The 14,986-nt window shown below is 55.0% G+C and overlaps 2 protein-coding genes across 2 annotated transcripts; both read left to right on the top strand.

Annotated features, from left to right (window-relative positions):
• Nucleotides 1-594: 594 nt before the first annotated feature.
• Nucleotides 595-3,734, top strand: B0H18DRAFT_1038158 (cytochrome P450). Its single transcript, XM_048030427.1, has 14 exons — nucleotides 595-1,231; nucleotides 1,281-1,385; nucleotides 1,434-1,503; nucleotides 1,555-1,613; nucleotides 1,666-1,740; nucleotides 1,794-1,881; nucleotides 1,930-2,016; nucleotides 2,072-2,168; nucleotides 2,228-2,354; nucleotides 2,414-2,527; nucleotides 2,578-2,756; nucleotides 2,801-3,034; nucleotides 3,169-3,300; nucleotides 3,354-3,734. Exons 1-14 carry the CDS (start codon nucleotides 1,034-1,036, stop codon nucleotides 3,382-3,384), a joined length of 1,596 nt encoding a protein of 531 aa, XP_047887761.1. The 5' UTR covers nucleotides 595-1,033; the 3' UTR covers nucleotides 3,385-3,734.
• A 6,907-nt stretch (nucleotides 3,735-10,641) lies between these two features.
• B0H18DRAFT_1124162 (CBF/Mak21 family-domain-containing protein) lies at nucleotides 10,642-14,323 on the top strand (the record flags this gene model as incomplete). Its single annotated transcript, XM_048034805.1, has 9 exons — nucleotides 10,642-10,750; nucleotides 10,780-10,811; nucleotides 10,877-11,088; nucleotides 11,142-11,564; nucleotides 11,620-12,528; nucleotides 12,600-13,131; nucleotides 13,186-13,491; nucleotides 13,545-13,757; nucleotides 13,823-14,323. The coding sequence occupies 9 exons, from the start codon at nucleotides 10,642-10,644 to the stop codon at nucleotides 14,321-14,323; spliced, it is 3,237 nt and encodes a 1,078-aa protein (XP_047887760.1).
• Nucleotides 14,324-14,986: the final 663 nt, after the last annotated feature.

Here is a 14,986-nt window from a genome sequence, read left to right as displayed (position 1 = left end):
ACAGTCGCGCAAGCTCACGGCACAAGCTTCAATTCAGCCGCGATAATCCGGCTAATCAGCTCTAGTCCGTCTGGTTTACGAAAGCCACGGCGAACGGGGCGCCTGCGTCGCGACGCGGTGCACGCACTTCGCAACGTGGAGCAAATGTCCCCCGTTATGCCTGCGCGGTCAGCGGGGGACGACGGGGTCTTCCTTTGACATCCCGCCCTCCTGCTAAACCGAATAGTATGTTGTGATGCGGCACCTCAACGTTTCAACAGGCATCGTCCAGATCGCACATCCAAGCCTGTGGACGCCGCCTCGAATACGTCATCAGCTCGCGCCAGCTCGCTTTCCCTATGACGGCGCGTGCGAGCGGGGTGGCTCCGCACTGGCAAGGGCTCGTCGCGCACGGATAATCTTGCCAGACACGTCTGTGGCGCGTACTACCGGCGCAGGAACGCATCCCCACCCACGCATGGTGAGGCATCTTCCATTTGCATACCATTAAAGGGCCGTGACGGGCCGCACAGCGCACAGACATCCAGGCTTCGTTATAGCGTAACGTCTCCGACTCAAACGAGGCCTCGAGCGCCGGAATACCTCTTCTATGCATGCTGAGGCAAATACATGCACGGCCGGGTCGGACTGACGTATCCCAGGCTCCTTCGAAACCCTATCCCGACCTTCCGACCCTGCGCTGCCGTGCCAGCATTCCCTGGGTTGCTGTGCCCCGAGCGTCTCCAGAAACCGCCTTCTACGGCGTTTGTTCCGCGGTTCTGGGCTTTCTGGCCCAAGGTGTCAGTGAATCGGAAACGTGTTATCTGCGGTGGTAAGGCGTCCTTGTCTGTAATATCGGTTATCTGCGTGCCAGCGGTGATTGATGGCTCCAAGACTCGGTCGCCCGCGAAGTACAAGGTCCGTCGAGGCACAGAGAGAATCATGCAGTCAGCGTGTATGTCACAGTTTGACTGTGTACTGAAGGTGGGGCCCGACTTCTGCTATAAAGGGCTCGGCCCCGCTGCAGACCCTCCAACCTGCCCGCCCCGCGACGATGTCGATCACTCTGAACAGGTTCCCTGTCCTGCCGACCCACCTCTACCCAGAGGACATGCTTGCGCGGCCCTCCGCTAGCGTGGCTGGGTTCATCTCCGGCTTCCGACATTCGGTCTTGGAGTCTCCGACAGTTATCGCCTGCATCGCGGTGAACCTCATGATGTTGTACTATATATTTGCTTTCTTCATGAAGAAGGTCCGTCCAATCTCGCCCGCCGTACTTGGTCCCACTCACCTGCCGCTAGAACTCTATTCCCGCGGTCGGGTACCCGTCGTGGCTGGGGCCATGGGCAGGTGCTATACGTTTCTTCTACGACTCGAAGCGTATCATCAACGAGGGCTATCGGAAGGTACGTGCGCCCTTCCAGTTCTGCTGTGCTCTGACTCATGCTGCGTAGTACAAGGGCCGTACTTTCCGGGTCCCGCTTTGGAACGAGTGGACTTACATCGTCACGGACCAGAAATGCAGTGCGTGTCTCAACGATCTATCTTCTGACACTATTTACTGAACAAACATAGTCGACGAGATGTATCATCTGCCGGATGATGTTCTATCGCTTCGCCATGCTGCTGGGGAGGTGAGTCAACGGCGCTGATGCCCAAGTGGCGCTGCTGAGATAGTTCCGACAGGAATTACAACTCCCGTATACCATGGGCCAGCAGATCGAAGACAACCCGTACCATCTCCCCGTCCTGAGAGGCAGAGTACGCACGTCTCTTTTCTGGCATCCCGGCAAATATATTAAGGCACACCTTAGCTCACACGCCATATCGAGTACTTGGTGAAGGAGTGTCTCGACGAACTCCCTCTGGCCATCGAAGATGACATCGGCAAGCTGTGCGGCGGTGAGCATCCCATCTACCGCTTTGGTCGCAGCTTCTCATATATCGCAGATCAATGGACGGAGATGAACGCCTTCGACGTCCTGACAGGCGTTATCGCCAGGACCTTCAACCGTATCTTAGTCGGCGCGCCAACATGTCAGTAAGCCTTCCTCTTTGGGCGGTGTTGGGTTCTCAATCGCGATGATCGCAGGCCGAAGCGCACACTACACTGAAACATGCAAATCGTTCGCTATGAAGACATCCATCGTCGGCTTTATCATTAACCTATTCCCTTTTTTCCTTCAACCGTGAGTGTTCTGCCAGTGCGTCTCAGATAAGGATACCGTACTAACACCTCGATACGCAGTATCGTCGGCAGAATGATTACTCAATTGCCATCCCAAATCAAGCGGTCGTTACACATCCTCGCGCCGATCATTGCTGAAAGACAGGCTGCCATGGCCGAATACGGGAAACATTGGTTGGAAAAGCCGGTGGGTACTGCGCCGCTATGCGACGTGTGCTTGCGATATTCATTAAGAGCTCTTTGCAGACGGACCTCCTCATGTGGCTCATGGAATCGGCAGACACTGTCGAGTCGCAGCCTGAACGCCTCGCCATCCGTATCCTCGTCATCAACATTGCTACGATTCACACCACAGCGGCGGTACGCTACTCGCGATACATCCCTTCTCGACCGCGCTAACGATCTGACAGTCGTTCGTCCATGCCATCAACAACCTGTTGGAATACCCGGAGTTTATCGTGCCTCTGAGAGAGGAAGCTGAGGCTGCGATCGGCAAGCACGGCTTCACCAAGAACGCGATGAATGCCATGCCATTCTCCGACAGCTTCTTCAAGGAATCATCTCGCATGAACGCGCTTGGGACTAGTGGGTAGCGAATAGTCCGTTTTTGGCTTCTACTGACGGGTTCTGCAGCGAGTTCCCTCGAAAGGCTATGAAGGACATCACATTCTCTGATGGAACCACCGTCCCCGCCGGATCCTACATCTCGTCGCCGTTCTGCGTGCACTACGACGAGGAGTTCTATCCTGACCCGTTGAAGTTCGAACCGGCGCGACACATGCAGGAGACTCTGTCGAGTGGCGTGGCGAACAACAGCAGCGGGATGTTCCGCACGAATCCCCACTACCTCATCTTCGGCCACGGGAAGTATCCTTGGTAAGTGATCTGCCTCACACGACCCATCGCTGGTCGCTGATTATATTTTTACAGCGTGCGTACCGTCACTGACGTCTCCGCGAAATACTGCATGTAACTGACGTTCTGTCACACCAGCCTGGAAGATTCCTCGCCACCTACATCCTGAAGGCGACGATGGCTTATCTCCTGCTTAACTACGACATCAAGCCGAGTTCTCAGGGAAGGGCCTCCGATATTCTCTTCCAGTACAACAACGGCCCGAACATTCGCTCATCGTACGTCTCACTTCCTACCATGGAAGAACCACATTGACCGTGCTGGTCCCCAGCTTCATGATCCGTCGGCGGAAGATGGCATAGATGTATAGTATACAGTACTTAGCTCTCGTTCTCTGCTTTCCTGTTATCACTCCTCGCATTGCGTACGTAATATCTAGAGCCCCCTCGTTGTACCATCGCTCAACTCGCTTCCACTATCGCGGACTCGCGGCCACTAGTACTGTCTTTACTCGACGCTTCCGCTGCCACGCACAACGAGCGTGTAGCGGTTGCTCTCGTCTTTCTGTCACTGGGTAGCATACTTTACGGACAATTCAACGGGATTTTGTTGCGATGCTGCGCATGCGCCGTGGCTTGGCAGCAAACAATAGAGAGCCTCATGTAGGTTCGGCTCCCACGAGCGGTTGGTCGTGAGAGATATACCAGCCCGCAGGGGTTGCAGGTTGGCTGTACTATCACTGTACCAGAAGTGCAATTTTCGCGCTTTTTTCTCTCTGCAGGACGAACCGCTCACCGGAAGCTCTCGGAGTTTGCACTGACGGATTCCTGAGGTCTGAATATATGGTGTATGATTTTACAGGCCTTGTCCAGGGAGTATGAGAGGGATGCCGAGAGGGAGCAAGGATTGGAACAGTAATGCAACTCTTCTCCGAGGCTCGTCACAGTTCCTGTCACACTGCCGAGTGTTGCCGAGGGTTGCCGACTGTGGCTATTGTGGCTGCACGGCGATACAGCAATGCAACCAACATGTTCATGCCACCTTGTGCTATCCCAAACACCTTTTTCAGTTGCTGGAGAGGCTGTGGATGTATCTATATTATTGTAATGATACTCATAGGACTGGCATCCCTTAGTACAGTATAGTAAGTCATAATGTTGAAAGCCATAACGAGTCGACTACTTCGACTCAGGAGATACTATACACTGGTCCTCCCTCATTTCACGAGTTTTATCTTTCTCCAGTAGTTAGTAGCTCCCCCGCGTGTCAAATGGAGGGTGGCATGGCCAGTAATGCGTGCAATGCCTTGTCCGGCGGGCGAGCAACAGTAGTGCAACTGCTGCGATCGTAACCGCATATGGTAACTGATAAGGAGCGGAGTTGAGATTGCTGATCTTGGGTGGCTTTCCGTCACGCTCTGACCACCGCTCAGACGTCTTTCCTGCTCAGAAGTCGCAACAAGAGATGAAAGGCTTCGGAAAAATATGAGGAACATATTATATGGTAGTTCAATGCACTTTTGAGACCCACAGACGAAGCGCCCAAGGGATGCGGTCAGCCGAGACTGTACCAGTGCCATTATTGAGGCGCGGAAGGCATTCATCGATTTCTTCTCCTCAAATGCGCTACACATTCAATTTATCAAAGTGCACATGAACATTGAGTACGAAGTAAAGAACATTGTACGAAGATCCCAGAATATTTAACGGGACGGATGAGATGGGAGTTGAGTAATTGCATTACTGTCGCGATTGCATTGCAGGGCCACTGATAGTACTGGCACGGGCACGTCGGACTGACGAATCTGCGCTGGCATCTTTGCAATCACTCCATGCATACTATGCCCGGACAGCTGCTACCACCGCACAATGTCCTTTTGACAGTGAAGTTGACATCCTCGTTGGGAATGGGACGGAGCGGCTTAAGCATATGCTTGGTACTCCAGGCCAGTGCGTGGCGACGGACATGATGGTGGGAGATAATTAAACAAGGTACGCTGCCGGGGGCCAATGTGTTATTATCCGTTGAAGCTTTTGTAGTATGCCAGCCGAATAGAGGCTATCTTGCTGCATCGCAAGCAGTCACTCTGCACTGAATGAAGTAAGACAGGTGTGTTTCATCCACTCTCCGACTTCGTCGTTATCCAATGAGCAGTGACACTCGTCGACGTCGACTCTTCTTGCCCGAGGCTCAGCATCTCTCATTGAGTCTCAATGATTGCTGACAAGTGCCTGCTGTGACGAAGATGCAACCCAGCCCACTGATCATGATAGTTCGTGAAACACATTGAAGACTCACCGATATATCACCCCTACCCAGGTTTAGGGATGCCAGTGGAAAATCGAGTCCCCGATCGCATCAACGCTTCATCTTTGTAGACAGCATACTCGGGCCTCAGGCTACATACTACTCACTTTGGTTCGGAAGGTCACCAATCGGAGTGATCATCAAGTGGCAACGGAATGCAGGCAGCCCTGTCCGCGATTAATCCACGTCACAACTAATAGTACTCATGAACGAATTGGGGCCCCCGCGGCTAGAGTACGCGCCCCTGCTCGCGTTCAAAACTTACGAATGGCATCACATCCTGGACCGGAGCTAAACCTCGGGGAGTGTGTGAAGGCCGGGCGGCCTACGTGATGTCCACGATCTGGATGACGCTGACAGGATTGGCAGCCGGATCGTTGCAGGAGTTGCGTCCTCGGATCCAGGCGTTAACGATGGACAGAGTTCAGCAGCGCCGACGATGTGACGACGCTAACCAATACTGACAGGTTCCACCAGTGATACGTGCGCCCCGAGTCGGGGGAACTCCCTGTCTCCTCCAGAAGGGTGGCGAAAGCTTCGTACCTCGGGCAGTGATCTTGTACATTGACCACCTATGACGGACAATCAGTCGCTGTTTGAACAAGGCTGCCGGACTTAGAGCTGTATTACTTGAGCTGCTTCCGAGCATCTGGCGGGGAGGCGTCCCTTAAGGGACTCCGATATGGGGCCTCAACGTAAGCATACCTCCTCCAAACCGCATGGCAGTGAGCTGACTGCGGGTATGCGAGTCATAATCGCGCAGCGTTTATGAGTCAGAGAGATAATTATACTGTGGACTCACAGAGGATCTCCGCCGGCGACTTGGGTACATACTGCTAGTATTTGTCGACAGTTCGCAGTGATGATTTGAACTTCTTGCAGAGAACTGGAAGCATCAGGTACGCGCTGCGCAGGGAAGGATGAGCCGCGAGCGGCATGGTTCTGTTGTTCCCTCAGCGTCAGTAGCTCCAGAGTGCTCCGGAACCAAGCAAGGCTGGATTGAAGCACGGACATCGTGTGGCGCTGTATAGAGTCCTTTCAACATGAATCGGAGTACAAATCCCTGTCATGTGAAATTTCCACGACCTGCAGTGGCGGTGTGAGAGTACAGAAGACTGGTGTTCAATGCGCTGCACAGAAGCACAGAAACAAGGACGATGCTCGTGGACTGCACGTGGTAGCTGGACTAGACGGTCGATCGTCTCGCCTAATTCTGGGATCGCACTTCCGGCCGAGGATTGGAACCCGACTGGCCTGCGAACATTCCTGCTGTTGCTCGGAAAATTGACCCGACGTGCATGAGAAGCGTACCTTCTGCCAGTCACTCCGCGGGGTTCATGGCCTCCGATGTCAACTATTCAACAAAGCACAATGCAAGCTTCGCTCCGCAGGATGGCAGGTAGGGAAGGTTTTCTGTGAGTAGATGCCGGACAGCACGGAAGCGATTTACCGTGCGGTGTGGTCATCAGATAGGTCGCTGCTGTTTGTGCGGAAGCAATCACAGCCTGGCGGCCAAGAGGCCCCATTCCTGACCCTGTGTACTGTTGTTGCACAAAGGATAACGTTCAGTTTATGCTTAGAGTCATCGCTCGATGAAGGATTACTCGCCTATCATTGTGTAGATAATCGACTGCATTGTTTTGATGCGTGACATCGAGCACTTCACTTTTGATAGATTGACCGGTTTTCTGATCAGGTAGGCAAGACGAAGGCGGAACCAAGCAACAGGTTTAAGTTCGACAGTGAGCTAGAATGAACGCTTTCATTGAAAGGCACAGTGTATGAAATGACAGACATAGTGAATCCGCGATAATCAAGGCGTCCGTATTTCGCATGCCTATTTGAAGGATGAGTGAGAGCGTGAATGTTAGACACCATACTGAGACCTTCGGTCCTCCAGGAATGACCTTCTCCTCAACCAGACCACAGGAGGAAAGGCAGCTGTCACTATTGACTGACGGCCTAAACGCGGGCATGACAATAGAACCTGAACGAGAAAACGATGTGAGGTCATAAACCGCATGTAAGATATGGAAGTAGGTATCTGGCTCACATACCGAGCAATGTCCAACTGCATCCCTTCACGAAATTCAGTACAGGGAGCCGGAGTCCGACAAGAAGGCCGGAGATGCTTTCCAAAGACTTCAGATTCGATTGAGGGCCTGATCAGCAGGATGTGCCTGACGTAATTGTATTAGCACAAGAACGTTCCATTGAGGACGGAGGTCCAGCGTCGACGACAGCTGAACCGAGAGAGCCTGTTTCGGGGTCATCGCACAGAAGAGAGCTTCAAGTTGACTATGATCGAGGATGCTCGTACAGAGCTTCCGTCGCTCACCGACGTCGATGGAGATCCATTTTTTGAAAGGAATTCTGTTCTCTGAGGTTTTTCTCTGAGGTTGAGGTACACCAAAGAGGTGCTGCAGCTAAAATGCGTTAGCACCGATCCAGAGCATTTCGGCGCCCTTCTTCCCACAGGTAAAGTCTATGTGACTGACCTTCTAGTGATGGCCGGGGAGACCGGATGTCTGGTAGCCGCGCGGTGGACAGACTCCGAGGGGCTACTGCAGCCAAGCTCACGCGTCTGGATAATTGCCTGTGCGGTAAGGTATCATCACGGCATAGCTTAATTGCTCTTTGGGCGCGAAGCGAAGCATCGTAGCAAATCAGGGCGCGAAGCCACAGTCTATGCCTCCTCGTGATGTCAGCATAGACTCTGTTCCGGAACGAAGTTGACACTTAGGCGCATATTCGCACGGAGTGCGTGTTGTCGAAGGCGTGACGAGAACAGCCTTCAAACCGCTGCTCTCGTTGCAGTAGGGGGTATCGCAACGGATGTAGATACTGAGTCGCGCTATATGGTGGATTGTAAGCACTTCGCCGCCTTCCAGAGTCGATCCGAACGCACATTGAAGATACAAACCACTCCGGCAAGTCGGCTTGTCCCCGAGCTTAAGCTGGAAGAACACATATCATACATTGGCTCCGACGGTATATGGGCCGCCGGCGATATGCATCACCTTTCATTTTATTACCAGTGTCTTGGATCACCCCGATGCTGACCAAGGCCAAGGCAGCTGATAATGGGTCCGTCGAGATCTGAGCATCTCTCGGCGATTGCTTGCGTCGCGATCTGCGCGTTATGCGAAGGTACCACAACACGGAAACGACATCGTGGCTGCAAGGCACCAGTGAGCTCTCTGATTCGAGAAGAACGTTCTAATTACGTACTTCGAGCACGAAGGGACGCAGTGCTGACGACCCAACGTAGCGCGCCGATGATCCACGTCGCCCTAGTCTGCTCTACTGAGCCTGAAATGTCTTGCAATGCTGCTTCTGACTAGAGATTGTTGAGCCAGCTGAGGTTAACGTGGGTATTGGAATGGTACGGATTCGCATCGATGTTCAGCGATGCCCTGTCGATGCGTAGAAACCGGAGAAGAGGCGTTCCTCTATCTGGCGGTCTTGGTGGCGAGGATAAAGAGAGAGCGGAGGAGCGAAGGTGTCAGAGAAGGAGAGGCAATATGATGGATAACGCGAGTAGAACCCCCGCGAGCCTTTCCACGCTATCCAGTGCCACAAACACGCAGACGTGACAGAATATGATACCGCATTGCTAGCGAGAGCTTTGTGAACAGTATCCAGCCCATCACGACAAGTAAACATAAGCTCACCGTTGCTCTGTCATTTTCGAGCTAATTTGTGTCTGCAGGCGCCGCTATCGGTGTGCAACGCGAGCCGGGGAAACCTGATTGGATGTCGGGGTCACGGTACTTTGGCTCATACAACATGGCAAGTAAACAAAGCTCGTATTCCCGATTGTAAGCCTAGATATGGGCGTTGTGAGAGACTTGCTAGCGACGACGGTGCCCGGCGTAGATGCCCCAGTAGGAAGCTACTAGGTATGGCAGTTCGCCGTAGCTGGGATGAGAATGTCAGCGGAGTCCGAAGCAGAGAAACTCACGGCGAGTAGGTACCCCGGACTCACCTGTGTCAGGCCGTAGATGAAGGTGCCTTGAGGAGGTCCTCTCCGGGTGAATCTGTCACGATAACTGTGCCTGAGGTGTAACGTCTCGACACCTCCTCCTGGGGGCCTCTCCGAGGACGAGTACCGATACTCTGGAACTTACTCCTGTCCTCGATCCCGAAGGCTTCGGAGCCGATGCATTCCTAGCATCGGGCTCGAAGGCGTCCGTGAACGTCGCGATCACGACCGGGCTTATTGACGCTGCACCGTTGGCGGCCATGCTTCTCTGAATTGTTAATTGCCGTAGGCAGGTAGCGAATATCTTGATTGCGGTCTGCAGCTTTAGTGTGACCTCGCGTCAACACAAATCGCAGTCTGCATCTAGAGACGACACACGTACATATATCCAGGCTAAACCGGTAGGAGTAAATGAGCCAAGTACCGCGGTTTATTGAGTTGACACGATTGATCGACAATGATGGGCTCGAGTCAGCGGGTGCCCCAACGTACTCATCGCAGGCGACAAAACAAATTGTCCGGGCCGATTGAGGACAATGGTCCAGTAGCAAGGCTGACTTGCGGCACGGCAACAGATGCGTAACTGTAAGATGAGAACAATTAATCTAAGTTACTTCATTCTGCACGTACTTGGATCAACTCGAGAATGGGCGAGAGCACTCTCGCCAGCTAGTGACAGCGTGAGCGCCGATAGGCGTGACCTCACTTGCAATTGGGTGGACAAGCGGCCATATACGCCTCAATGACCGGCAAAGATATAAGTAATTCAGCCGCAAATCACTGGTAGAGCCTTCAACTTGAAGTCATCCCTGGCAATTGACATGGGACTCACTCGTGCAAGCTGAGGCAATGCGCCGACCTTTCATTCCGACATGATACCGCACAATAATATAATGAAGGCCATGGCTACGATTCAGAGAGCAGCAATATACCTTTGAGACGGTGAGTAGTACTTGCAGCGAACGAGACGAACGAGAACTGCCAGCGGAAGCAGCGGTGGCGTTGGTAGCCACGTGGCTCCCAGATCGACGATCGAGGACTTGGACTCGGCGTGCTCTCGGCCAAATTTGCGGCAAGCCGAAGCACTTTCGCTGCAGCCACCGCGCCCTCTGTTCCAAACGTACCAGACACCCGACGCGGTCGCCGCTCTCTCACTTCACGGAGACAACGAAAGGGTTGTATAGAGTAAATTCTGGTCATAAGTGTGTCCGAAAACTTTGGCTGGAAAACCTCAAGATCCGCGGCGATATATTTAACTCGAACTGCAGGACTTCGAAGGCGACAGCACTAGGACAAGAGGCGTTTTCAGGGACAGTCATTATCAGAGATGGCCCGGATGCGTAAAGACAAGCATGCGACCATGAAGTCTGGGTCTCTCTCGTATGACGACACGCAGGTCGCCGCGGCAAAGGAGAGACGACCGAAGGATGGGAAGGGTAAGGAAAAGCGAAGGAGGACACCGGAGTTGAGCTCGTGACGGATTATCAGGCAGAAGATGTATGTTGTCATTCGGCATTGAGTTCACGGATGAACTAACGACAGCGCATCCGCTACTTCTGTAGCCTGCGCTCGTTAAGGACGTCTCGTCCTTCCTCTCGGAACTGAAGTCACCCAGCGGCGCTGGCGTTGCAGAACCATCGGCCAAGAAGAAGTCTAAGACGAAGGACACGCCTACGAAGGATTCGCGACAAAAGAATGTGTCCGAGACGGCTCGACCGCGGACAGACGCGAAGGTCCCGCACCACAAGAAGCAGAAGGGCCCCACTAACGTCGCGTCCACTTCGCAAACGGAGGAGACCAAACCTGCGCCGACCATCCCTGTACCAGTGCGACAGCCTCGTCCAAGCGCGGCAAGTTCACCGTCGATCCCAACCCGCAATGGTACACGTCTGTGCCAGCTCTTCCTCCCAGCACTTCACTAGCGCAGCCCACGGCCCAGCAGCTCGCCTCGCTCAGCGCGCGTGCACAGAAGGCGCTGCAGGCCGACGCAGAGCTCTACGCGTCGTCTTCGCTCTCGAGCGGCGATGCGAGCTTCATGCAGACGATTTTGAAGAGCGGGACGCTGAGTGATAGGTTGAGCGCTCTGACGCTGATGGTGCAGGGAAGCCCGGTGCACAACGTGAAGGCGCTGGAGGGTCTGAAGAGCATGATGGAGCGCGGGAAGGGCAAGGGGCGCGAGGAGGGTCTGAAGGCGGTGCGGTGCGTGGTGGATTGGTGGGTCGGCGGCGGCGGACCCGGGCGGAAGCTCAAGTGCGTATCCTTCCTCTGTACACTCCACAACGGTACTGATCCATATCCACGCCAGGTACTTCCGCGACCAGCCGCTCCTGCACCCCTCCGCGACCGACGCGCACCTCGTGCTCTGGCACTTCGAAGACTGGCTCAAGAAGTACTTCTTCTCCGTGCTGCAGGTGCTCGAGACGTACTCGCTCGACCCGCTCGCGTACGTGCGCACGCAGTCGCTCGCGTTCCTCACCGCGCTCCTCAAGGAGCAGCCCGAGCAGGAGCAGAACCTCCTCCGGCTGCTCGCCAACAAGCTCGGCGACACGGAGAAGGCGATCTGCTCGCGCGCGAGCTACCACCTGCTGCAGGTCCTCCAGGCGCACCCCGCCATGAAGGCGGTCGTCGTGCGCGAGGTGAAGGCGCTCGTCTTCCGGCCGCTCGCGTCGTCGGCAGCCGCGGCGAACGCGTCGGCGGCGGCGCACGAGGAGAAGCGCACGCATATACGCTTCGGCGACGAGGAGGAGACGACGGCCAAGACGGGCAAGTCCGCGCCTGGGAAGAAGGAGCAGGGGAAGGGAAGGGAGAGCGCGAAGGAGCGGCTGGAGCGCTGGAACTCGCACGCGTGGTACTACGCCGCTGTGACCCTCAACCAGGCCGTGCTCACGCCGACGGAGGCGGACAGGGCGGTGGCGCGGACGTTGCTGGGCGTGTACTTTGAGATGTTCGAGGAGATTTTGGGGGCGGGCCGGGAGAAGGGCAAGGAGAGGGAGGGTGACGACGAGGGAGGCGATGTCGGAGGAGGGAAGGGTGAGAAAGGCGGCAAGGAGGCTGGGAAGAGGCCGGACAAGGGGAAGGGAAAGGAGAAGGAGGTGCGCGGCGCGGCGGGGTTCGCAGAGGTGGAAGACGCGACGTCGAGGCTGCTCAGTGCCGTGTTGACCGGTGTCAACCGCGCGCTGCCGTTCGCGAAAGTAGACGTCGCGGGGGACGACGTGTGAGTACCCTCAATTACCTGTCTTAGCATGTACCAAGCGAACATTTTACTGACCATCCGCTGGACCCTAGGTTCCAGAAGCACATCGACACGCTGTTCCTCATCACGCATACATCGACATTCAACATCTCGCTGCAAGCGCTGCTGCTCATCTTCCAGATCACCGCGTCGCTCGCCTCCCACCCATCCTCATCGACTGCCTCTGCCTTCGCCACCGCGCTTCAGGACCGCTTCTACCGCACCCTTTACGCTTCGCTCGTGGACTCGCGTCTCGGAGAGTCCAACAAGCAGGCGATGTATCTCAACCTCCTGTTCAAGGCGCTCAAGGCGGACAAGAACATCGAGCGGGCGAAGGCGTTCGTGCGCCGGTTCGTGCAGGTGCTGGTCGCTGGGATCGGTGGCGGTGGTGGAGCGGAGTTCGTCGCTGGGGGGCTGTACCTATTGGGCGAACTCTTCCAGACGACACCTGCGCTCAAAGAGCTGTTGGATGACACGAAGGGGAAGGGGAAGGCCCCTGCTCAGGCTGGGGAGGAGAGCGAGTACGACCCGAGAAAACGGGACCCGCAGTTTGCGCATGCTAGTGCATCGCCGATGTATGAACTGGTAAGTGTTCTGTCTGTCGTCGGCGATGTGTATGCTGACTCGGACGACTCGTAGCTTCCTCTACTGCATCACTACCATCCGACCATCTCTCTCCACGCCCGACAACTTTTCACCTCCGCGCCATTGACCGCTGCCCCCGACCTCGCCCTAAATACACTGAGCCACTTCTTGGACCGATTCGTATACAAGAACCCCAAACAGCCACGGACAAAAGGCCCGAGCGCTATGCAACCCGCGGCCAGCGCCGCGGATGGGACAGGAGTGAAGATGACTAAAGGTGAGGTTGTGGACGAGGGCGGGATGGTGGTGAACGAAGAGGGTTGGTGGCGGAAGAAAGTTGAAGACGTCCCAGCGGACCAGGTATGCACGGTTCTCTGCACTGTCAAGCGTCGGACTGACATGCATTCGAATAGATTTTCTTTCACAAATATTTTACACAAAAGAAACAAAGAGAAGAAGAGAAGGCGACGAAGGTGTCAAGGAGAAGAGCGCGCGGCGACGCGTTCGATACAGACGAGGACGAGGAGAACGAGGAGGAGGATATTGTGTCCGAGCCCGAGGAGTCGCCCGAGGGCGAGGACGAACATGAGGCGGAGAGCGATAAGGGCGAAGCGGAGATCTGGAAGGTGGGTGGTGTGCTCTGATGCGTCACCTTGTTCTGGACACGCTGACGCTGCATTCCGGGGCACAGGCGATGAAGGCTTCCCTGCCGGCAGAGCTGCAGGACGATGACCTCATCGATGACAGCGACGACGACGAAGACGAGATCCCATCGGGCCTGGACGACGATGACGACAGCGCCGCCGATGGCGAAGGTCTCGATGGCAACACCGCCGATGCCGCGCTAGGCGACTCGGGCGCCTCTTCAGACGAGGGCGAGCAGGACCTCGAGGACCGTGACGACGACTCTGCCGCCGACGAGGACGCGTTTTCGCTCGTGGAGGCGTCCGATGCGGAGGATCTAATCCCGCTTGACGCCGACATGGGTCTCGTTGAGTACGATGGCTCGGACGCGTCTGACCAGGAGGAGGAAGAATGGGGCGGTATAGACGCGGACCAGTCGGCCAAGAAACGAAAGAGGACAGAGGAAGACAGTAAGAAGGGCAGGAAAAAGAAGCTGCGCCTACCAACATTCGCGAGCTACGAAGACTACGCGCGGATGATCGAGGATGGGCCGGAGGACAACTTGTAGCCTACTGCGTCGTTCTCGTATGCTTCTACGAGGGGATTTCGTTTGCTCTATCAAAAACTTCCCGACCCCCTCAATTGACATTACCTCCAGCCTCGACAAAGGTCATCGTAGTTGAACTGAAGAGGCTCACAGCAACGATACTACTGAAGTCATCGCCTACCGCCAAGATTTGATCCGTGGTGCTGACTTGGTGCTGACTTGGTCTTTGGGCCTTTTGGCAAGGTACTCCTTAAGTTACATGCCCTTACTTACACTGCAGCCGCGCAGTATATGGCAATGTTGAAGCTGCGACTCGCGTCGGAATCATGAATGAAAACTGAATGCGGTCGCGCTTGTTTTCAGCGAACTTATAACCCGGTAGATTGAGGTATGCCACATCCGAGCATACATGCCTGACAGACCCATTTAACATATATGCGCATGACAGATACAGTCCTTCATCTACCTCATCTACTTGACTTTTGAGGCGTTAGTCCATGTACGGGTGAGCGTATTGCTGATATGTCGTCCGGTGCCACTCGAGATATACTTAATTCGGTCGTCTAGGTTTCGTTCAGGTCGTCTTCGCTGGATGTAGATGCTACGCTACGCGGCTATCCTCCGCGTTCATGGCACTACATCTCGTCCACCCTTGGAACGTATGTCCAGCCAACACTGACCTTC

This window comes from Fomitopsis serialis, assembly GCF_022376445.1.
Source record: "Fomitopsis serialis strain Sig1Antser10 chromosome Unknown B0H18scaffold_116, whole genome shotgun sequence".
Lineage (NCBI taxonomy): Eukaryota > Fungi > Basidiomycota > Agaricomycetes > Polyporales > Fomitopsidaceae > Fomitopsis > Fomitopsis serialis.
Note: the sequence above shows the minus strand (reverse complement) of the source record. Positions and strands in the feature narration are given on the sequence as shown.

Coding starts and splice junctions, on each gene's coding strand:
- B0H18DRAFT_1038158 (XM_048030427.1), top strand. CDS start 1,034: ATGTCGATCACTCTGAACAGGTTCCCTGTCCTGCCGACCCACCTCTAC. Junction 1,614..1,665: donor TTCGCCATGCTGCTGGGGAG/GTGAGTCAACGG, acceptor TAGTTCCGACAG/GAATTACAACTCCCGTATAC. Junction 2,017..2,071: donor CTTAGTCGGCGCGCCAACAT/GTCAGTAAGCCT, acceptor CGATGATCGCAG/GCCGAAGCGCACACTACACT.